The 23,662-nt window shown below is 55.0% G+C and overlaps 2 protein-coding genes across 3 annotated transcripts; both read right to left on the bottom strand.

The window, feature by feature from the left end:
- Positions 1-2,025: 2,025 nt before the first annotated feature.
- Positions 2,026-7,193, bottom strand: LOC105469343 (urotensin 2 receptor). 2 transcript variants are annotated; one of them, XM_071081883.1, is made up of 3 exons: positions 7,030-7,193; positions 6,299-6,481; positions 2,026-4,826 (listed from the first exon to the last, which is right to left on the bottom strand). In XM_071081883.1, the coding sequence occupies exon 3, from the start codon at positions 4,726-4,728 to the stop codon at positions 3,559-3,561; it is 1,170 nt and encodes a 389-aa protein (XP_070937984.1). In that variant the 5' UTR covers positions 4,729-4,826; positions 6,299-6,481; positions 7,030-7,193; the 3' UTR covers positions 2,026-3,558. The 2 variants fall into 2 exon arrangements, with proteins under 2 accessions (XP_070937984.1, XP_011718591.1); XM_011720289.3 differs by having other exon boundaries at positions 2,026-4,810.
- Positions 7,194-16,147: 8,954 nt separating this feature from the next.
- On the bottom strand, positions 16,148-19,716 carry LOC105469342 (testis expressed 19). The gene is made up of 2 exons (XM_071082028.1): positions 19,613-19,716; positions 16,148-18,059 (listed from the first exon to the last, which is right to left on the bottom strand). Exon 2 carries the CDS (start codon positions 17,787-17,789, stop codon positions 17,295-17,297), a length of 495 nt encoding a protein of 164 aa, XP_070938129.1. The 5' UTR covers positions 17,790-18,059; positions 19,613-19,716; the 3' UTR covers positions 16,148-17,294.
- Positions 19,717-23,662: the final 3,946 nt, after the last annotated feature.

Raw genomic sequence — 23,662 nt, 5'->3', positions numbered from 1 at the left:
GCACCGAAGAGAACGCTCGCCTTGTGATCTGGGGTCCACTGCGCTGTGTGTGCCCACCTCTGCATCTTCACGGTTCTTCAACAAGAGGCACTGAAAACCAGAGTAGGGCTCAGGGCCGGGGGACTCCCTCCCGGAACCAGGCGCCCCACCAGGCGCCCCTCCGGGAGGAACTGGGGTTCCACCTGCCAGCCGTCCAGCCAGTGCTTTGTTTCAGCGCCCAGGTCTTCAGGTCTCCCTTCCCCGCCTCTGCCTGCTCCTTGTTTTATGGTGGTTTTTCGTGGTTTCCTGAGAGCCTCACTGCTCTGGTTTCTCAGAATCCATTACTTAGATGTTTTTTTTTGTTTTGTTTTTGTTTTTGTTTTTTTGAGACAGAGTCTCGCTCTGTTGCCCAGGCTGGAGTGCTGTGGCACCATCTCGGCTCGCTGCAAGCTCTGCCTCCCGGGTTTACGCCATTCTCCTGCCTCAGCCTCCCCAGTACCTGGGACTACAGGCGCCCGCAACCACGCCCAGCTAATTTTTTGTATTTTTAGTAGAGATGGGGTTTCACTGTGTTAGCCAGAATGGTCTTGATCTCCTGACCTCGTGATCCGCCCGTCTCGGCCTCCCAAAGTGCTGGGATTACAGGCGTGAGCCACTGCGCCCGGCCGTCCCCCTGTTACTTAGGTTTTATTTCTTTTCTCTCCTGGCCCTGAGTCATTCACCCCTAGTTTTGTTTTCTCTTTTATCCAGGTGTTTCCCTCAGCCCACGCTCACATGCACACGCGTGCCTGTGCCACCCTTTTCTTCACATTACCCAGCCCTGCCCTGAAGCTCTGCCTTTCAGGGGAACTCTGTCCGCATCGGCCCCGTGGTGACATCCGTGGAGGACACACGTGGTTGTAGATGCTTGTGTGGTCACCTCCAGCAACTGTGTCTCACATCATGGGGACCACCCACCCTCTCCAAACACAAGTGGGAGGAGAGGACCCACTTTCTGCCCCTTGGGGACAGCAGGTGGCCGGCTGAGTTGGGTGGAGGGTGGCACTGGGGTGGTCTCCTCTGGGGTGTGGGGCTGCAGGGCCCCTCCTGGGACCCGAGTCTTCAGCTGTGTTCTAACATGGAATCCAGGGGGTCATGGATGGGACCATGTTGCTCCAGAAATTCCTTCCTCTGGAGCTTCTTGGCTCTGAAGACGTGGGGGGCCTTCCACAGAAGTGGGGGGTCTCCTGGAAAAGTGGGGGGCCAGGAGCAGTGAGCAGCTGCCATGATACAGCCGCTGCCGGTCACCACCCTGGGCCCCACGCCGCAGGCAGGTGCTCAGCGCAGAAGCCGTGTTGGGGCGGGCAGACCGGAAGGCGGTAGCAAGAAGTTAAGCGTGGAGTCTCCCCACGTCCTGTGCCCCGCTGTCTGGGCTGCTGCCGAGAGTCTGCATGTCAGGTGAGGACAGTGCCATCTGGAACCGCCAGGGACCAGCTCTGGCTGTCAGATGTTTAATTTTAATTTTGCTTCTCTACAAAGACAGCAGCTTTAGGAATCAGGCTTGGGTTGAGAAAGAGAAAGCACCTCCAATCCCCAAAGCTCTCCTTCTGCATCAGAGATGCTGTGAGGATGCGAGGCTGGGGTGGCTCCTCAGAGCCTCCGGAAGGGGCGTCATCAGCCCTGTCCCACCTCCGAGGAGTTGCCTGCTCCCCGGGTGATTTTAGCAGCAAATCACTGTTTATTTTTTTCTTTTCTTTTAGACAGGGTCTCACTCTGTCGCCCAGGCTGGAGTGCAATGGCGCCATCTCAGCTCACTGCAACCTCTGCTGCCCAGGTTCAAGCGATTCTCCTGCTTCAGCCTCCTGAGTAGCTGGGATTACAGGCACCTGCCACTGCGCCCAGCTAGTTTTGTTGTGTTTTTAGTAGAGATGGGGTTTCACCATCTTGGACGGGCTGGTCTTGTACTCCTGACCTCCTGATACACCTGTCTCAGCCTCCCAAAGTGCTGGAATTACAGGCGTGAGCCACTACGCCTGTAATTTATTACTTCTTTTTTTTTTTCTTTTTTCTTTTTTTTCTTTTGAATTTTAAAGATCAGATTTATTTGGAGAAAGCAAAAAACACACAACCCAAAGATGGGATTTTATATCTAAGACAAATCCCAGATTACAATCTACAGATTACAAATCCCAGATTACAATCTACAGATTATGAACCACTTTCATAGAAGATATTTTTGTACACATTTTACATGTATTCAGGAGTGGGACGTACATCCATCTCTATTTCAGTTTTAACAGAGGGACAAGGTTGGGGAGTGGGATCTTTTTGTTTTTAAGGTAAAACACGACAGAACTCGCACATTCAGGGGCACGGTTCTGTGGCACTGGCTCGTTCACAGTGTCGCCCAGCCACCGGCGTCTAGTTCCAGAGCACTTTCATCACTCCAGGGGAGACCTACAAGCATTGCCCCTCTTCTGGGAGGCCCTGGGGACAGGGCTGCATGCTCATTCCCGACGCCTGCGACAGTCCTGCCAGCAGAGCTGTGCTCACTCTACTGAGGGACAGGCGCTGGAAGGACCGAGTGGGCATGACCCTGCCCCAGTGTTCAGATGGAGCTCCAAGGGGCTGGTAGTCTGGGCATGGGGTGGGGAGGGGAGGCCAGGCTGGGGGAGGCTGTGCAGGGTCCGGGGCCTGGACTGGGGGCTGGAGAGGGGCAGTCGCCAGAGAGAGGATGGTTGGCCAAGCTGAGAGCAGGGGCAGGAAGTCTGTCCAGGAGGCAGCGAGGGGTGAGTGGGGCAGAGGCTGCCACAGGTACTGTGAGGCGGGACCTGGATTCCGTTCCTGATCAGACCGGAGCCAGATGTGGATGAGAGGCCAGGGGGCCTGTAGGTGCAGCCAGTGACCCTGGCCTCTTGCGTTCTGCACCTGAAGCCTCAGGCCTCTGCTGGGCAGTGCCTTCCCCCTGCTCCACCCCTCAGCCCACGCTGCCAGAGCCTCCCCTCCTGGCCACCTTCCCTGCCCCATATCAAGTGCCAGACCAGCTGCCTGCACAGACCTCAAAGGCAGGTGCACCCCTCACCCCAGCCAGACCCACAGGCTCCTCCTTGAGCTGCCGGTGTCATGCTGGGGGTCCTGCCGGCTGATCCTCCCACCCCTCAGATGTGGCATCCCCCACGCTGAGGCAGGACACGGAAGCCAGCTCAGGGTTGATTGTTCCAGTGGCAAAGCCATAAGGGATGGAGTCACACAGGCTGGGACGGGAGCCGCGGGGACGCTGGCTGAGAGGAGGAGGGTCCCGGGGTCGGCAGCCGCGCCACGGTCTCCACACGGGCCGGGCACTGGTGCCTGCTGCCCTCAGTCCCCAGAAGCCGGGACTGGAGTGGAGCCTCCTGGAGACCCTCAGGGAGGCGGGTGGGTGCTTCTGGGCATCACGGGGAGGGCACTGAGGGGAAGCGAGCAGGATCTTTCCGGAAGGGGGCTGAGGAGGAGGAGCAGGGCCTGTGATTTCGGAGTGGGGGGCTCTGCAGAGGGGCTCCCGGTAGTGGCTGAGGCTTTGGGGCCCGTCCCCGCCTGGACTCCAGCCGCCCCTCCGCGTGCTCACGCCGGGTCCCTGGGACTCTCGAGCGCAGGTCCGGCCGGGGCCGCCGCCGCCAGCACGAGGCTCTCAGTGGGCTGCGGGCTGCAGGAAGACAGGGAGCGGCCGGAGCCGCGCTGGAAGCGGGCGCGGGGCTGCAGGGAGGGAACGGGCCCCCGGACTCCGCCGCTGCCCGGGCTCCGCACGCGGCCGCGTAGGTGGTCGCGGTAGTTCCTGGTGAGCAGCGTGTAGAGGAAGGGGTTGGCGCAGCTGTTGCCGTAGGTGAGGCAGGTGGTCAGGTAGTTGACGATGCGCGCCGTCCGCGGCGCCAGCGGGGCCTCGCGGTACTGGGCGAGCAGCTGCCACAGCCAGAAGGGCAGGAAGCAGGCCCAGAAGAGCAGCACGATGCCCAGCACCAGGCGCAGCGCGCGCGCCCCGGGCCGCCGGGCCCGCTTGAAGGAGGCGCGCTGCGAGCGGCGGTAGGCGCGGGCCAGACGCGCGTAGAGTAGCCCGATGAGCAGCCCGGGCCCCGCGATGCTGGTGGCGAAGAGCAGCGTCAGGTAGGCGCGGTGGGCGCGCGGGCCCCAGGCGGGCAGGCACAGGCTCTTGGGGCCCCGGCGCACCAACCGCATGGCCAGCATCACGGGCAGCGTCAGCAGCAGCGCCAGCAGCCAGGTGCCCAGCGCCAGCAGCTTGCGGTAGCCCTTGGGGCGCTGCACGGTGTCCAGCGGCCGCAGCACCGCGGCGTAGCGCTCGCTGCTCATGACGGTCAGCGTGAAGATGCTGGCGTGCATGGTCAGGAAGTCCAGGCTGAAGAGCACGCGGCAGCCCACATCCCCGAAGTGCCACTCCTTGGTGATGTAGGTGGCCACGATGAAGGGGATGCTGAGCAGGTACAGCAGGTCAGCCAGCGCCAGGTTGACCACGTAGATGTACATGGAGGCCACGGCGCGCAGGGAGCGGCAGGTGACCACCAGCGTGTAGGCGTTGCCCACCACGCCCACCACGCCCATGGCTGACAGCAGAGTCCCAATGGCACCCGTGGCCACCAGGTCCTCCAGGGAGCTGGGCTCTGTCGGGCTGGCCCAGGAGCTGTTGAGGGTTGCGTTGGGGCTGCCAGGTGGCTCCGGCACAGAGCTGCCGGTGGCCGCCAGTCCGGGGAAGCTGCTCGGGGACTCGGGGGTCAGCGCCATCTCTGACCCCTCAGGATCGGCTCAGGGCTGGGTGGTCACTCCCTGAGATGGGGCGCGGGCACCTGTGGGCAACCAGCTCAGCCTGTGGGGAAAGAAGCCTGTTAAAGATGCAAGTCAGGCAACCCATTCTGCTCCCAGGAGGCCATTGTGACGGCCGTTCCCACAGAGTCACGTGGGCCCCCCACTGCCCTCCGGCTCCTGGGGACTCTCTGGAAGTCACCAGCTCTGCAGGAGGACTCGAGTGCCACCAGATGAGCCACCCCAACCTCCCTCCCCCACCCCCACATGCCCCAGCAGGACCCCTGCCCCCGCCTCACTGTGGGTCCTGTGGCCTCTGGGATGGACTGGGCTTTTCTGAAAGCTGGAACACAGGAGGGCAGCCCCTGGGGCAGAGGTTGGCAGTGGACAGAGCTGGGAGTCCTGGGCTCTGCCTGCCCGCCCAGTGCACCCCCCAGGCCTCATTTTCTTATCTGTGCACGGGTGGGGCCCACTTACCCCAGAGTCCTTTCTCGTTTTTTATTTCACTTGTACATTTTTAAAAAGTTTTCTTCAGATTGCAAAACTAGTAGCTACTGACTTTAAAAGTCCAAATAGAAAAACATGTAAAGTAAGGAGAGGGAGGGCTCTGCAATCTCCATTTCTCATACAGGGAAATGAATTCGAGATGGATTGCAGGCCTAAGTGTGAAAGGTTAAATCAATCAGTCAAGGTTCTGGAAGAAAACGGGAATACTGGCATGACCTTGGATGGGAAAAGATTTCTTAAAAATGAACAAAAAATACTTGCAATAAAAGATTGAGCAAATGGGTTTCATTAAAATTAAGAACTTTACTAAGAAAGTGAAATCATAAGTCACAGGCTAGGAGATCATCAGAAAACATATACCAGGCAGGTTGCAGTGGCTCACGCCTGTAATTCCAGCACTTTGGGAGGCCAAAGCAAGTGGATCACCTGAGGTCAGGAGTTCAAAGCCAGCTTGGCCAACATCTCAAAACTCCGTTTCTACTGAAAATATAAAAATTAGTTGGCATGGTGGCACATGCCTGTAATCCCAGCTACTCGGGAGGCTGAGGCAGGAGAATTGTTTGAACGCGAGAGGTGAAGGTTGCAGTGAGCCAAGATTGAGATTGCGCCACTGCACTCCAGACTGGGCAACAAAGCGAGACTTCGTCTCAGAAAAAAAAAAAAGAAAGAAAGAAAGAAAGAACATAGACAAAAAGCTGGTAAGAAAAATATAGAGAAGAACTGCAAATTAGTAAGGAAAAGACAACCCATTTGAAAAAAAGAGACCAAAACCGTGACTGGGGACTCCCTGAAAAGGACACCCACGCGGCCAACAAGCAGGGAAATGCCAGTCATGGCCACAGAAGCCCTGCGTGATGACAACGACGAAGGTGTGAAAAGGCAGACATCGTTGTCAACAGGCATGGGGGCGGCAGAGGAGCTGGCCCCACCGTTTGCTGTTGCTGGGAACCTGGACTGCGCTGCCACTTTGGAAAACCATTGGCAAGACTTGCAGAGTTGACCGCCTAGACCTTCTCACCCGGCAATTCCACTTTTAGGTTTGTACCTTAGATAAAGGACTGCCAATGTCCAGAAAATGTCAAGTGTGCGAAAATTCACGGCAGCTTGACTCCTAAGAAGCCGGAAACAGCTGGAATGTGCCCAGTGGAGGGGGCGAGCAAACTGTGACATGAAGCCAGTGAAGAAGGAGTCACCGCTGAGGTCAGCAGCCTGGACGAAGCTCGCAGAGCTGTGGGGCAGAAGAAACACAGGAGGCTGCCTGATTCCACGAGCCACGCTGAATTTAGGCCGAACACTCATGGCCGCACAGGGAGCAGTCTTGGCTGGGATGGGGCGGCATCAACAGGTGGGAGCGCTGGGGGCCTTCCAGGGCCTGGAAATGTGCCCTGCCTCGCTTTCCCACTAGGCTGGGTAGCTCCCCGCCCAGCTCCATCTGTCCAGAGGACCCTCAACCCGTTGCTGCCCCCACCCGGGGCGTTTCCAGAGCCCTCACCCAGGGGATGGCCCAGAAGCCCGGGGGGCACCGGGCTCCCCAGTTGTGCACGAGCCCGAGTCACGGGTAGGGGGACAGTGGACGCCGGGCCGTGCTCCAGGGTCGCCAGGAGGGAAGGGGAGGGGCCCAAAGTTCCCTGGCTCGGGAGAAGCCGCCTCGCTGGACCCCGCTCCCAGCGCCCAGGGTGGGGTCCCACCGCGAAGCCCCGGCCCAGCCCCGCGGAGGGCCCCGAAGGGCACAGGCCCCGCAGTCCCCGCGCTCCCAGGCACCCGCGGAGGACCCACCTGCCTCCGGTCACGGAGCCGCCAGACCTGCCCGCCGAGCCTGGGGTCGCGGGTCGGGGCGGCCGCGGGGAGCTTTCAGAGGCGCGCTCCCCTGTCCCGGAGCAGAGGGGGCGCGAGGGGCTCCGCGGTGGCCTCGGCTCCCAGAGCGCACGGCAGGGGCGCCCGCCAGTCCCGCCACCAAAGCCGCGCCCGGAGCCCCGCGCCGGGTCCCTGCGCCGCCGCCACCTGCCCGCCGCCAGCTGGGAATGCGCCGCGGCCCCGCGCCAGCGCCCGGTATTAAAATAGCCCCAGCGGGCAGCAGGCGCGGGGAGGACGGCGCGGGGGCCCGGGGGGCGGCGCTGCCCGCGCGGGGCCGGGAAGACGCGGGGGGCGCGGGGCCGCAGCCGGGTCGGCGAAGGGTCCCAGGCGGGTCTCACGTCCACGGAGCGAAGCTGCCTCCAGCCCCGCTGCCCCGAGGCCGGCCCCGCAGCCCCTCTTGGGTTCTCCGCCTCCAGCCTTCGCCCCTGCGCCCCTCACGCCCGTGTTTTCAGGGCACGGAGCCTGGAATTCTCCGTGTCCGCCAAGCCCTGCACCCGCCCGCGCGCAGGTGGGGGGCGGGAACACCCCTACACCCCGAGAGGGTCATAGAAAGGAGGTAGGGGAGGGATGGAGTCACCCACGCAGAGGGGGACGGGCTCTTTGGGGGCCTCGACGACCCCCGCCCCCATTGCGGGTCTCCCACAGATGCTCTTAGAAGCCCACGCAGCCTCTCCAGGCCCCGGCAGGGACTCGTGGCGGCCAAATCCACGGAAGTGACACTGGGGTCTGCAGGGCCCCGCAGGGTAGGAGGAAGGACCCCACGGCCTCACCCTTGAGCCCCTGAGCTGGGTGCTGGCCCCCACTCGGTTTCACTCGCTGCCGGGAGGTAGGATGCGGCCGTCACTCATGCTGGACCCACTGAAAGAAAGACACAGAACATCGATAAAATTAGAGGAGACGCTGGAGGGCTGTGAACACAGGGGGTCTGAGGGACCCCCAGCGAGGAGCTGGCCTCGCCCACTCCACTCCGCCCGGGCTCATCTGCTGCCTCAGGCCGTGGACCGGCCCCTACAGCTGAAGCGGTTCTGCGTGGGGAGAGGAGGTGGCCAAGTGTGAGTGGCAGAGAGGCTCCTGCAATGAGCTGGATCCGGGGGAGCCCCAGATGCCCACCAGTCCCCTCCGTGGGCCGTTTGCCACGTGCTGGGGAGGCCAGGCTGGGCTGGAGAGGGCGGGAAAAGTCCCTCTGGTCTCCGAGGTCCGCTGGGCAGAGCGAGGGTCCAGCAGTAGGACAGTTCGTTCTCTGTGGGCTGAAAACAGCCGAACGGAAACCAACGGCAGCTGCGGCTTCTGACCCGACAGGGGAGCAGCTCATCCTGCCTGTGCGCCCGAAAGGAGATGGAAGGTTGCCTCCGACCTGACGGTTCTGTGAGAGCTGATTACTAAGCTGGGGTCTAGGGGCTGGGGCTGGGGAAAAGCACTCAGGACCCAGAATGCCTGCTCCAAGAATTAAATTTCCCACAAGCCAGCTGCCGAAATGACCTGCTGTCACCTCAGCCAGTTCACCGAGCAGCTGCTGAAATGACCTGCCCTGACTCTAACCCCGGTTTTTTGTTTTATTTTTTTTTTGTGTTGTTGTTGTTTTCTTAGATGGATTCTCGCTATTTCACCCAGGCTGGAGTCGCAGTGGTGTGATCTCGGCTCACTGCAACCTCCACCTCCCAGGTTCAAGCGATTCTCCTGCCTCAGCCTCCCGAGCAGCTGGGATTACAGGCACCCGCCACCACACCCAGCTAATTTTTGTATTTTTAGTAGAGATGGAGTTTCATCTTGTTGGCCAGGCTGGTCTCAAACTCCTGAGCTCAGGTGATCTGCCCGCCTCAGCCTCCCAAAGTGCTAGGATTACAGGCGTGAGCCACTGCGCCTGGCCTCCAATGCTGGTTTTACCACCGAGGCCACTCGCCAGAGTTTGCCAGTTCCCCAGAACTACCAGGGCCAATGGGCTTCCTTTCAAAGCAATAGAAAACATTTCTCTTTCCAATAGAATTCCAATTTTCTTTTGTTCTTGAACATACAGAATTGAAATTCTTCCTAAAATTGAACATTAAAGATTTGTATATTTTATTTTGACTTTGACAGTTGCTATGTACAAAATGCTTCAGCAAGGAAATAATAATCTGATTATTATTTATATCACATCTCATGTCATCCATAATTGATAGGGAAAAATAGCCAGCCGGGCGCGGTGGCTCAAGCCTGTAATCCCAGCACTTTGGGAGGCCGAGATGGGCGGATCATGAGGTCAGGAGATCAAGACCATCCTGGCTAACATGGTGAAACACCGTCTCTACTAAAAAATACAAAAAACTAGCCGGGCGAGGTGGCGGGCACCTGTAGTCCCAGCTACTCGGGAGGCTGAGGCAGGAGAATGGCGTAAACCCAGGAGGCGGAGCTTGCAGTGAGCTGAGATCCAGCCGCTGCACTCCAGCCCGGGCGACAGAGCAAGACTCTGTGTCAAAAAAAAAGAAAAAAAAAGAAAAAGAAAAATAACCAATAGAAGCAGGTCCGTATGTGACACAAGTATTGAAATTAGCAGACCAGGAGTTTCTATTTTACAAAAACTATTATAAATATGGTAAAGCAAGCAGAAGAACCTGGGCAACATGGATGAGAAGATGGAAATTTTCACCAGAAAATGGGAGTGTATTTATTTATTTGAGACAGGGTCTCACCCTAAAGTCTAGCCTAGGCTTGCCCAGGCTGGAGTGCAGTGGCATAATCATGGCTCACCACAGCTTTCTTTGACTTCCTATGCTCAAGCAATTCTCCTACCTCAGCCTCCCGAGTAGTTGGGACTATAGAGGTGCACTGCTACACTATACTCAGCTAATATTTGTATTTTTTGTAGAGACGAGTGTCACCATGTTGCCCAGCCACTATGCCCAACCCCATTTGACTCTTTTATTAGAAATTCACAGGCTGGGCACTGTGGCTCACCCTGTAATCGCAGCACTTTTTTTTTTGAGATGGAGTCTCGCTCTGTCACCCAGGCTGGAGTGCAGTGGCGTGATCTTGGCTCAATGCAACCTCCGCCTCCCAGGTTCAAGCAATTCTCTGCCTCAGCCTCCTGAGTAGCTGGGATTACAGGTACGCACCACCACACCTGACTAATTTTTGTATTTTTAGTAGAGATAGGCTTTCACTGTCTTGGCCAGGCTGGTCTTGAACTCCTGACCTTGTGATCTGCCCACCTCGGCCTCCCAAAGTGCTGGGATTACAGGCATGAGCCACCAGGCCCGGCCAATCCTAGTACTTTTGAAAACTGAACGCAGGAGGATCGCTTGAGTCTAGAAGTTTGAGACCAGCCTGGGCAACATAGTGAGACCCCCCATTTCTATTTATAAAGAAAAATTTTAAATGGTGAAGGAACTAATGTATACAGTGGTCCATTTCCAAGACAAAGTGCCTTGAATCGGCTTAGGTCAGCAAACTACAGAAGAACAGGATATACTAGGCCCCAGCTTGGATAGCGGATGCCTGCTTGTCGGCCTCACCCACTCCCCTCTTAAACCCCTCTTAGTTGCCCTCACCCAAATCAAAAAAGTTTAAAATGAAAGTTTACTAGCCTGCAAAATAGCTTGTTTGGTCTGTTCTTATCAGCCTGCCCAGCTACTTGGGTCATAAGTCAGATACTTAAAGAGCCCCTGAGCTGACTAGGATTGCAATGCATTGTGGGCCGCAACAAAATGCAGCAGGACAACCCTAAAGAAAACACCTACAGCCCCTGCCCAACAACCAATAGGCGACGTCTGGGAAGACAGTGACCCCACAGTACCCAGCCTATGAGGAAGCGGGGGCGGGACCTGCACCCTCCAGCCCCTGCCCAACAGCCAATCAGTGATGTCTGGGGAGACAGTGACCCCACAGTACCCAGCCTATGAGGAACCTGGGGCGGGACCTGCGCCCTCCAGCCCCTGCCCAATAACCAGTAGGTGACAGGTGAGAAGACAGTGACCTCATAGTACTCAGCCTATGAGGAACCAGGGGAGGGATCTGCGCACTGGGGGATAAATTGCTTGTTGAAACTTCTGGGTGTGCCTGCCCACCAGACACCCGATCTTGCAAGACCATCATTAAAAGTCTGGCTTTCGTGGTTCTCCAGGTCCCTGAGTCCATTCTTTGGATTTGAATGGATGAGTTTGTTTCTCACAAGGGTCAAATGGACATTTTATAACTTTAAAAGTACAGTATCTAAAATTCAGAAATCACAGCAGAAGAAAGAATCAGTTAACTTAAAGGTAGGTCAATAGAAATTATCCAGACACAGAAAGAGAAAAGAACGACAAACAGAAAAGCATGTGGAACCACACCATCAAATGATCTGACCTACATGTCCCTGGAGTCCCTAGAACAATGACAGAGGAAAACGGGGCAGGAGCAGTATCTGATAAGGCAGTGGCTGAAATTTTCAAAATTGACAAGCAGTGTCAACTGATAGACATTAGAATTTTAGTAAATCACAAGCAGGAAAAAACTAAAAGCAAACCCCTCCAGCACATTACAGTAAAAAATTCTGAAAGCCAAAAGTAAACAGAAACTGCAAAAATTATTGAGATTAAAAAAAAAAAGACAGTACATTCAGGGAATAACAATAGGAGAGATGGCTAGATCTCCTCAGAAAACCATGGAAACCAGAAGAGAATGACCTCTTTAAAATACCAAAATAAAGGATTTTAACCAATAATTTATGTACGATAAAATAAAGATATTTTCAGACAAAGCTAAGAACATTTGTGGCAGCACAAAAAATACTAAAGGAGTCCTCCGGGCTTTCCTTCTGCTGACAGAAAACGACCCCAGATAGAAACTCGGAAGTGCGTGGAAAAATGAAGTGCACCAGGAAAGTAAATATGTTTGTAAATTAAAAATATGAGGACTGTCACTTTGGGAGGCCGAGGCAAGCGGATCACGAGGTCAGATCGAGACCATCCTGGCTAACACGGTGAAACCCCGTCTCTACTACAAATACAAAAAACTAGCAGGGTGTGGTGGCGGTGCCTGTAGTCCCAGCTACTCGGGAGGCTGAGGCAGGAGAATGGCGTGAACCCGGCAGGTGGAGCTTGCAGTGAGCTGAGATTGCACCACTGCACTCCAGCCTGGGCGACAGAGCGAGACTCTGTCTCAAAAAAAAAAAAAAAAAAAAAAAATGAGGACTGTGCAGCAACAGCTGTGGTGGCACACGATGATGACGACATGTGGAGATGAATATCCACGGCAACGATAGCACCAGGTCTCTGAAGAAGGGTGAGTGAAATTACACAGTTGGAAAGTTCTTTGTTATTGTGTAAGGTCAGGTGCGGTGGCTCACACCTGTAATGCCAGCGTTTTAGTGTTAACTGGCTCTGCCTGCCTGTGATTCACTTTACGGACCATTAAATCATAAATCATAATCATAAAGCTCCCATTTTCCACAAATGTGACTTCTGAAGCTTTGCTCTGGACTTAATGGGTTCATTGTGTTTTGCAATGATAATTTTTCTGAAAGAACTACTTTCCAACTGGATTACTAAATTCTGTAGAAAATGAGGTTCCGCAGACAGAGGTGGTTTCACGGGGCTCTTTTCCGGTGCCCATCCAGCCTGATGTTTGTGATTTTCAGACTTGAAGAGGGTGCTTTGTTCAGAACCCACTCCACCTCCCAGGTGCTCAGAGACCAGAGGCCCATTCTGCCACAGACACTGGGGTGGAGATGCTTGATGAAAATAAGGGAACGTGGCGGGGCGCAGTGGCTCATACCTGTAATCCTAACACTTTGGGAGGCTGAGGTGGGAGGATCGCTTGAGCCCAGGAGTTTAAGTCCAGCCCGAGCAACATAGTGAGACCCTGTCTCTATAAAAAGAAAATAAAAAGAAAATAAATAAGGGAATAAAAGTGAGGGGTGGGGGCAGCTAGGCTGAGTGCAGCCCAGATGGAGTTAGGGAACCTCATGAGGAGCAAAGACTGGGCCGTGCAGAAATGGCCAGGCCCTTAAAGCCCCAACTAGAGCTCAGCCATCGGCCATCAGCAGCCTGGGATCCTGCCCAGGGGCCGTGGGCCCACTTCATTACCCAGAGCTGAGGGCTCTTTCTTTTGGAAGGAGGTCCCAGGGGGACACCCCTGCAGGGCCTCCCACCTCTCCCAGAGCACCTCTGCAGTTGGTGGTTTCACTTTACTCTTCCAGGAGACACTTCCCTTGATGCTGCTGTTGGTATTTTCCCTTAATTTCAGCCTCAGGCACCACGATTTCCCCAATCTTGGTCTCAGACACCTCCAGATATGAGACACAGCTGGAGAGATGCTAACATAAATCAAACCAATTAGAACCTGCACGGGTCTCCAGCTGGTGGTGGCCCTATTAATTAGTGGAGAGCCTCAGACATCTGAGCAATCACAGGTGATGGAAGGGCTGAAGCTGGCAGGAGACAATGTGGAACTCAGAGCCCTTCCCCTGACTTAAAATGTCTAAGCTCGGGAAAGCTCAAATGTAGGAGAGTGAGAACTGTCTAGTGCACATAATAGTCTTTTCTCAGAATCAACTTTTGGGGGCCCCCTGGGGTCCCCACACTACAGCCTCCCTGGCCCCATGAGGCCACTTGAAAGCCGGCTGACCTTTGGGAAAAGGTTCCAGTTTAGGATTCAAGAAACCTCACGTCCTGAGTGAAGAGGCTGGATGCAGAGCTCTAGAAAGCCCTTCCAGGGATTCCAAAGGTTGGAGTCAGGGCTGGGGTGAGGGCAGAAACCCCAGGGGCCCCAGATTTTTCTTGCAAGCATACAACCAAAGGCACATGTGTGTACCACGCCATGGGGCCAAACTCCTAACCCCGTGTCATGTAACAGAGTGTGGGGGTTCCTCCCCCCTCAGCATGGTCATTCCCCTTCTTCCTGCCTTCCTGGCAGACAAGGAGGTCAGGGGTCCCACCTCATTCTTGAAGGACTATCATCCCCATCCATGTCTGACAGCAGCAGAGTCCCCTGATACTGAAACTATGGAGGGGCCTCAGCAGCAGCCAAATCCTAGAAGGCAGAGTCGTTTATCCTTCAGATCTCTTCCTGTGGGCCTTTACCATCTTCACTATCTCCATCACCATCATCACCACTGCCACTAGAACCATCACCACCATCATAGCCATCATCATCATTGGCATCATCTGTCTCCTGAACATTAGCAAACTTTTTTTTTTTTTTTTTTTTTTTTTTTTTTAGATGGAGTCTCACTCTCTCACCCAGACTGGAGTTCAATGGCACGATCTTGGCTCACTGCAACCTCCGCCTCCCGGGTTCAAACGATTCTCCTGCCTCAGCCTCCCGAGTAGCTGGGATTACGGGTATGCGTCACCACGCCTGGCTAATTTTTGTATTTTTAGTAGAGACGGGATTTCACCATGTTGGCCAGGATGGTCTCGATTTCCAGACCTCATGATCTGCCCACCTTGGCCTCCCAAAGTGCTGGGATTACAGGCGTAAGCCACCGCGCCCGGCCAACATTAGCAACCTTTACATGTGGTTTGGTCTATAGACTTAAAAAAATTTGGGGGGCACATATCTATATTAAATTACATGTTTGACAACACACTCTTATTGTTCAAAACATGGCCCTTCTTTAAGTATATATTTTATTTATTTTTATTTTATTTTATTTTTTATTTTATTATTATTATAATTATTATTTTTTGAGACGGAGCCTCGCTCTGTCACCCAGGCTGGAGTGCAGTGGCTCAATCTCAGCTCACTGCAAGCTCCGCCTCCCAGGTTCACGCCATTCTCCTGCCTCAGCCTCCTGAGTAGCTGGGACTACAGGCACCCGCCACCGCGCCTGGCTAATTTTTTGTATTTTTAGTAGAGATAGGGTTTCACCGTGTTAGCCAGGATGGTCTCGATCTCCTGACCTTGTGATCTGCCTGCCTTGGCCTCCCAAAATGCTGGGATTACAGGCGTGAGCCACCATGCCAGGCCTGTTTTTATTTTTTGAGATAGGGTCTCACTCTGTTGCCAGGCTGGAGTGTAGTGGCACGATCTTGGCTCACTGAAGCCTGAACTCCCAGGCTCAAGCAATCCTCCCACCTCAGCCTTCCAAGTAGCTGGGACGCCAGGCACACACCACCTCGCCTGGCTAATTTTTGTATTTTTTGTAGAGATAGTGTTTTGCCACATTGCCCAGGTTGGTCTCAAACTCCTGAGCTCAAGTGATCCCCTGCCTTGGCCTCCCAAAGTGCTGGGATTACAGGTATGTGCCACCTTGCCTGGCCTATTTTATTTTTTGATACAGGGTCTTGCTCTGTCACCCAGGCTGAAGTGCAGTGGCACAATCATAGCTCACTGCGGTCTTGACCTCCTGAACTCAACCAATCCTCCTGCTTCAGCCTCCTGAGTAGATGGGACTACAGGTATGTGCCACCACGCCCAGCTAACTTTTTTTTATTGTTAGTAGAGATGAAATCTCAATTTGATGCTGAGGCTGGTTTCGAATTCCTGGGCTGAAGCAATCCCAAAGTGCTGGGGTTACAGGCATGAGCCACTGTGCCTGGCCCTGTATTTATAAATAATGTGAGGCCGGGCACGGTGGCTCACGCCTGTAATCCCAACAGTTTGGGAGGCCGAGGCAGACGGATCGGGAGGTCAGGAGATCGAGACCATTCTGGCTAACACGGTGAAACTCCGTCTCTACTAAAAATACAAAAAATTAGCCAGGCATGGTGGCAGGTGCCTGTAGTCCCAGCTACTCGGGAGGCTGAGGCAGGAGAATGGCGTGAACCTGGGAGGTGGAGCTTGCAGTGAGCCGAGTGCGCACCACTGCACTCCAGCCTGGGCAACAGAGCGAGACTCCATCTCAAAATAATAAATAAATAAATAAATAAATAAATAAATAAAGTGAAACAAACTCCCATGATGAGCCTGAAAACCGACCAGAACCCTCATCTCTCCCGTGCTCCTCTTCCCTTCTGTCCTCTGTTCCCACCACCTAGTGGGATTTCAAGCCAGCAAAGGTGGCTTAGCCCAGATTCTGAGAGGACAAAGATAAGGCCAATCAACAAAACGTGCTGAGGAATGACTTACACAGGAGCTTGATTGAAAGCCTTTATGACTTTTTAAAATTAAAAACAACATATAGAGCAACAGGAATTAAATGGTTAAATTGCATCAATGGCCAATGTTTGAAACCAGCTCTCCCTCCACTGTAGACCAGAGACCCTAGTGCTGCTGATGGGGTCTTGTGGCACCCCTGAGATTGTCCTGGCAAAGTCGAGAACATGTCCAGGTCACAACAGATTCTGGTGTGTTCTGCAGAGCGTGTGTTTTACAAGCAATGTCCCTCCCCATGGCCAAGGTGAAATAGGCACAAGTTCTGTGCCCTGCGCCCCATGTCACAAGCAGCACAATAGCCATTCAGGCCAACACGTCCAGAACTATATGACAATCAACTGATAAGAACTTGTTTCCAGGTTACAAATATTTGTAATGCTTCCCTCTGAGGCCACAGCAGGCCCTATGTCCCAGCCCCTAAAGTTGCTCCCCTTGTTTCCACGGGCAAAGGGCCTATCCTTTGCCAACTGCTCCCCTGGCTGTAATGGAAGAGCAATTGCTGGCCCTTCCCAGTCTCTGATGTCCTGGTATTCCCAGGACAATGGCAGCTACATGAGTCTTAGTCTCTCAGTTCTGGAGCGCTGGACTGAGGCTGGAAACAGGGCAGCTCCCCCATGGCCGAGGCTCCTGTAACAGCCAGGCTTTCTTCAGGACCTCTGCTGTGTGTCTCAGGGGTGCTGGGATCCTGTTCTTGGCTGGAGGACTGTGGCTTACAGGCCGAGTCCCCCTTCTTTCTCTCCCTGTTGGTCCAGGGTGAATAAGAGACTATGGTGAACCCTCTTCTGCAGGGCTGAGGCTGCAGGGGCCAGCTCTGCTCTGTGTCCTGTTGAGGATGTTTCTAGAAAGCTCAGTGTCCACCAGTGCAGGTCCTGCTCTTGGGGAGCATCTTGGAGTCTTACCACCCACACTTCACCAGGCTCCAGCAGCAATTTCCAGTGCTGCCCTGGGGTCCTCAGGGCCCTGTCTGGGGTCATCTTCTGCAGGTAGGTGGCACCATAGCAGCCCACCATGGAGACAAGCTGCAGGGCCAGTAACCAGGCCTCATCCTCGGCAGGGTCCACTGCCCAGATAATGCCCAGCCCCAACACCATGGGCTCCCCTGGGGGCAGGTCCACTTTGAGAAACCCCTGCTATGAAGGAAAGAAGCTTGGCCAGTGTGAGCAGGTAAGAAGCCCCTCAAATCTCCAGGGCAGACCCTGGGTCCAGTCAGCATCCTCAAGTCCCAGGCCCAGGGGTACAGCCTCCTGAGGCCCTAGTTCAGTAGGCACAAAGTGGGGGTCCAGACCTGCATCTTCCGACCCTTCTGGGGCTGATGCCAGGGTCCCTAGCCCCCATGCCTCAGAGCCCTCCTGTGCAGGCTGTCCTGGGCTCTGCCCCCAGCTCAGCTCCATCCCTGAGGACCCCTCCTGCTCCGACTCTGCCTCAGTGTGCTCCATCAGCTCAGGGTCCCAGTTGTCTTCTTCCCAGTCCTCTGACTCCAGCAAGTCTTTAAGGTCTAGAAAGGCAGCCTTGAAGCAAGTGAAGCAAATGCTTAGCTGATCTCCATGTTGAAGCTGATACATCCAGGAGGCGTAGAGGTAGGACATGCCCTCTTCCTCATACCGCATGCTGACCGGAGGGCACATGGCCAGGCTGCCTGCCTCCTACCAGGGTGGACAGCAACAGTCTGGCCTTCAGAGGATCTCAGACAGTCTGGCCTCAGGTGCTGGGGCCAGTAGGATGCTGGGGGGCAGGGATGAAGGGGATGAGGAGCAGGAGGAGAAAGGGGTTTCCTATCCAGGGATTTGGGGTGGAGTGGATGACCTGGGTCCCAGCTCAGTGGGGACCTGCAGAGGGTGGAAGCTTGAACTTCTGGAAATGTCTTCAGCTTCTGCAGTTGCTGTGGTCTCAGGGAGCTGGAAAGGCAAAGGAAGGGAGGTTAGGCACCCCCAGCAGGCAGGGTGGAGCGAACTGTGGGGACCAGCAGGGGCAGGGATGTCAGGGTTCAGACTGGCCCTTTAGTGGGGACCCTACTCAGTTTGAACAGCACCGGGGCTGGGAAGCCTTCAGTTCCTCCATCCGACCTCCCCGGGCTCATCATCCACCCCCTACACCTCAGGGACCCCTATACCTCAGGGACCCCAACACCCTGTCAGCCTCGCCTGACAGAACCTGGGGGAACCTGAGGGAAACTGGCAGAGCCTGAGGAGACCTCATGAAAATTGAGGGAACCTGAAGGAAACTGAGGGAACCTGAGAGAACCTGAGGGAAACTGGGGGAACCTGAGGGAAACTGGCAGAGCTTGAGGGGACTTGAGGGAACCTGGGGGAACCTGAGAGAATCTGAGGGAAACTGGGGGAACCTGAAGAAACCTGACACAAACTGGGGGAACCCAGGGGAACCTGAGAGAAACTGGGGGAAACTGAAGGAAACTGGGGGAACCTGAGGGAAACTGGGGGAAACTGAAGGAACCTGAGGGAAACTGGGAGAACCTGAGGGAAACTAGGGGAACCTGAAGAAACCTGACACAAACTGGGGGAACCCGGGGGAACCTGAGAGAAACTGGGGGAAACTGAAGGAAACTGGGGGAACCTGAGAGAAACTGGGGGAAACTGAAGGAACCTGAGGGAAACTGGGGGAACCTGAGGGAAACTGAGGGAAACTGGGGGAACCTGAGGGAAACTGGCAGAGCTTGAGGGGACTTGAGGGAACCTGGGGGAACCTGAGAGAACCTGAGGGAAACTGGGGGAACCTGAAGAAACCTGACACAAACTGGGGGAACCCGGGGGAACCTGAGAGAAACTGGGGGAAACTGAAGGAAACTGGGGGAACCTGAGGGAAACTGAGGGAAACTGGGGGAACCTGAGGGAAACTGAGGGAACCTGAGGGGAACTTGAGGGAACCTGGGGGAACCTGAGAGAATCTGAGGGAAACTGGGGGAACCTGAAGAAACCTGACACAAACTGGGGGAACCCGGGGGAACCTGAGGGAAACTGGGGGAACCTGAGGGAAACTGGGGGAACCTGAGGGAAACTGGAGGAACCTGAGGGAAACTGAGGGAACCTGAGGGGAACTTGAGGGAAACTGGGGGAACCTGAGAGAATCTGAGGGAAACTGGGGGAACCTGAAGAAACCTGACACAAACTGGGGGAACCCGGGGGAACCTGAGGGAAACTGGGGGAACCTGAGGGAAACTGGGGGAACCTGAGGGAAACTGGAGGAAACTGAGGGAAACTGAGGGAACCTGAGGGGAACTTGAGGGAAACTGGGGGAACCTGAGGCAAACTGAGGGAATCTGAGGGAAACTTGAAGGAAACTGAGGGAAACTGAGGGAACCTGAGGGGAACTTGAGGGAAACTGGGGGAACCTGAGGGAAATTGAGGGAATCTGAGGGGAACTTGAAGGAAACTGAGGGAAACTGAGGGAACCTGAGGAATCCTGGCCCCTCTTCAGCCTCCCAATCCCTCACCCAGCACCAGGCCGTGTCTCCGAGACCCTCCTCGGGAGACCTCACCGTCCTGGTGTCTCTGCTCATGTGGGCACCCAGGGAAAGGAGGAGGCAGAGCCCATCTGGGTATATAAAGGGCCATTTCCCATGGTGCTCTGGGCTCATCTGCATATCTCCCATGAGCCTCAGTTTCCAGGAAATGAAAATGATGAGTCACTAGCTCCCCCTAAGGAGGGCCATGTGCAGCCCCTGGGCGCCTGCAGGAAGGCCCTGAGGAGGCAGCTCCTCTGGGGGCTGGAGGTCGGGGTGGGTGCTCTCCGTCCACAGACTGGCACGGGGTGAACATCCAACCTGTGGTTGCTGTCCCGTCGTGGGCACGATGTCCTGGTCCTGTCGTGTTTGTAAAACGTGATCCCTGCTTTGCTGTCTCTTTCTTTTTTTTTTTTTTTTTGAGACGGAGTCTCGCTCTGTCTCCCAGGCTGGAGTGCAGTGGCCGGATCTCAGCTCACTGCAAGCTCCGCCTCCCGGGTTCCCGCCATTCTCCTGCCTCAGCCTCCCGAGTAGCTGGGACTACAGGCGCCCGCCACCTCGCCCGGCTAGTTTTTTGTATTTTTTTAGTAGAGACGGGGTTTCACCGTGTTAGCCAGGATGGTCTCGATCTCCCGACCTCGTGATCCGCCCGTTTCGGCCTCCCAAAGTGCTGGGATTACAGGCTTGAGCCACCGCGCCCGGCCTGCTGTCTCTTTCTTAAAAGTTCTCTGAATTTTAGGAACGAGCCAATTGTCAATTAGTTATTGTTTAAACACATTTTCCCCTTTGTGGTTCATCTCTTTGCTCTTTAAACAGAGACACTTGTAAATTAACGCTTGTTGTTTCAATAGATTTTATTTTTTACAGCAGTTTTAGGTTCATAGCAAAACTGAGCCAAAAGCATGGAGCTCTCCCACCATGGAGCTCCTGTAGGTGCACAGCCTTCCCCAGTCCCACCATCCCAGCCATGTGTTACACATTGTTACTATCGTCATCACCTCTGCAGTTTCCATTTGGCTTTCCTCTGGTGCTGTGCATTCTGTAGGTTTGGACACACATATAATCATGCAGACCCACCACTCTAATATCATACAGACAGGTTTCTCCACCCCAAGATTCATCTGCGTTCTGCATTTTCATCCCTCCCTCTCCCAGCCCCTGGCCACCAGGGATCTTTTGACTGTCTCCTGAATTTTGCCTTTTCCAAATGTCATAGAGCTGGACTCACACATTACGTGGTCTTTTCAACTTCTTTTTTAGTAATATGCACTTTGGTTCTTCCATGTCTTTTGTGGTTTGATAGTTCACTTCTTTTTTTTTTTTTTTTTTTTGAGACAGGGTCTTGCTCTGTCACCCAGGCTGGAATGCGGTGGCAAAATCAGTTACTGCAGCCTCAACCTCCTGGGCTCATGCAGTCTTCTCACAGCCTCCCAAATAGCTGGGACTACAGGTGCGCACCAGCATGCCCCGATAAGTTTTGTATTTTTTGTGAGACAGGATCTCGCCATGTTGCCCACACTGGTCTTGAACACTTGGGCTCAAGTGATCCGCCTGCCTCTGCCTCCCAAAGTGCTGGGATTACAGACGGGAGCCACCTTGCCTGGCCAGCTCACTTACTTTTTTAACACTGAATGATATTGCATTGTCTGGATGTACCATGCTTTATTTATCCTTTCATCTATGATGGAAGGACATCTTGGTTGCTCCCAGGTTTGGGCAATTATGAATAAAGCCACTACAAATATTCGTGTGCAGATTTCTGTAGATGTAAGTTTTCAACTCATTTTGGTAAACTCTGAGGAGCGGGATTGCTGGATGCTGTGGTCAGAGTGTGTTTAGTTTTGTAAGAAAGTGACAAATTGTCTCCCACAGTGGCCCTGCAGAAGGAGCCCCCAAACCCTTTCCCTACATCCCCATGACCTCTGCTCCTCCCACCTGGGGGCTGTCTGTGCCTGGCTCGGGTCATCCACGCACCTGGGGCTGCCTGCCACCCACCAGGTTAGGGCTTGGATTAGGGCCACCCCTCACCCTGGGGCTTCCTCATCCCAGCCCTGGGGCAGGGGCAGGTGTGGAGCTTTGGCTGCCAGGTGTCCTGCTGTGGATGGAGAGGGCGTTGAGCTCATTCCCCAAAGACTCAGGTGCCTGAGCCACCTGGCTGGTCCCCTCAGGCGAGAGGAAAGTAGTAGTTGAGGGACCCCACAGAGAAGCCTGTTAATGGGTCTGGTGGTCAGAGGCTCCCGGGAGGAGCCCCTGGGTCCTGGTTTTCTCTGAAAGGGCCACTCAAGGCCTCAGGGCTGAGCTGTGGCTGCCCTGGCCAGGAGGGGGCCAGAGGGGGCATTGCACCTGTCGTGAACACTGAGGGCTGGGCCAGCGGGCGTCTGGAGGATAAGGACCCTCCCACCGGACCCCTCCCAGCCCCAGTTCGCAGGCCCAGCTGGCCACCAGCAGAGTCACTGCCTAAAGGAGGTTTTGACAGGGGAGCGGCAGAGCCCTTTGAGGGCCCCTGTGGAGAGCAGGCTCCTTGCTGGTTTGCGTGGCTTTTTCACACCGTAGTTGCATCAATAATTTAATATGCTGCGACCTCGTTGCCCAGCAGGAGCGGTGCGGGACCGGCAAGTTGACGGGGAAGTGTTGGTGGGTGCATGGCAATGTCCTCTCTGGGAAGCTGTGGCCAGCGCGTCCTGGCCAACCAGGGCCTGGGCAGGGACTTGCCTCTCGGACCTCAGCCTCACCCTGATCTGAGAGTGTAGGGCCCTCTCAAGGTCCTCGGTGACCTCAGCAGCCTGGGACGGAAACTTTGGATCACTCCCTGGGCAGCTGGGTACAGGAGAGGCCACTCGAGGCAGAAGCTGGGATGGACAGCTGGATTCGGGGCCCAGAGGGAAACTGTGGCAAGACTTGGTGGGTGGATGGTACCAGAGGAACAGGACATGGCCATCATCGGGGAATCCAGCACTGCTGTATCTCCAGAAGGACCAGGCATTTCCCCAGCTGCAGAGACCACTGATGGAGCAGCACAGCCATTGTGGGACCAAGGCCATGACCCAGAGCCACTGGGGCCCTGAGCCTGACACCCAGATTGCCCACAAGCCAAAACTCCATCCCCACCATCCTGGGGTGCATAAGCTCTCGTTAGGAACAGGTGAAGAGGTGGAGCCCAGGAAACTGAACACAACCCAGAGGGGGTGGGCAAGCAGGGACAAGGCTGCCAGATGGGCCTGGCCAAGCTCAGGGACTCCCCAGCTATCTTGGGGGAACAGATGCCAGTTGAGCCCTGCAGCGGAAGGGGGTGAGGCCACATCACGCCCTTCAAGCGCCGACTTCCGAGCAAGGGGCTTCGTTTCTGTCTCGCCCACAACGCCTCGCACAGGTCCGGGGCCCAGAGAACATTCCAGAGATGCTTGTGGAGTGGAGCAGCTTTAATGTCTTATGACACATTCTTGCTTCTCTGTTGGCTTCTTACCTGTGTCCTCGGGATGGCTGCCAAGGCGCTACCAACCTGCTGCCTCCCTGGCCGAGGCTCGGAGCCTCCTGGGCTGGTGCCTTCCCGGACACAGGATCTCCAGCAAGTCCAGGAATCTGACCTGAGCTCACCAATCGTGCCCAGGGAAACCAGCCAGCCCCCAAAGCCTCCAAGACCCAAGTGGGCTTGGTTCTGTTGGCAGAGGACCCAGCTGGAGTCAAACCCTAACAAGAAAGAAAAGTGTGTTTAGATAATCAGGTGACTCACCAAATAGAACTTTCTTGAAAACTGCTTTAATAATCAAGACCAGGAAAGGATTATGGAATATTCTAGCAAAGTCCAAGTACTTGGATTTTAAAGTCAACATTTATCTTCTTGCTCTTATATTACAAAGTTCCACCCTCACCTCCAGTCTCAATATTTGCACAAAGCATTTCAGCAGCACATGCAATGGCGTTGATTGGCTTTTCCCTCTCGCTCCTCCGCACAGACACTAAAGAAGGAGAGGAGCAGTTTTCTTTGTTTCTTGCATGAATTGACTACTGAGGCTCATCAGAGACATGCTGCCTGTGGGGGTG

This window comes from Macaca nemestrina, chromosome 17, assembly GCF_043159975.1.
Source record: "Macaca nemestrina isolate mMacNem1 chromosome 17, mMacNem.hap1, whole genome shotgun sequence".
Taxonomy (NCBI): domain Eukaryota; kingdom Metazoa; phylum Chordata; class Mammalia; order Primates; family Cercopithecidae; genus Macaca; species Macaca nemestrina.
Note: the sequence above shows the minus strand (reverse complement) of the source record. Positions and strands in the feature narration are given on the sequence as shown.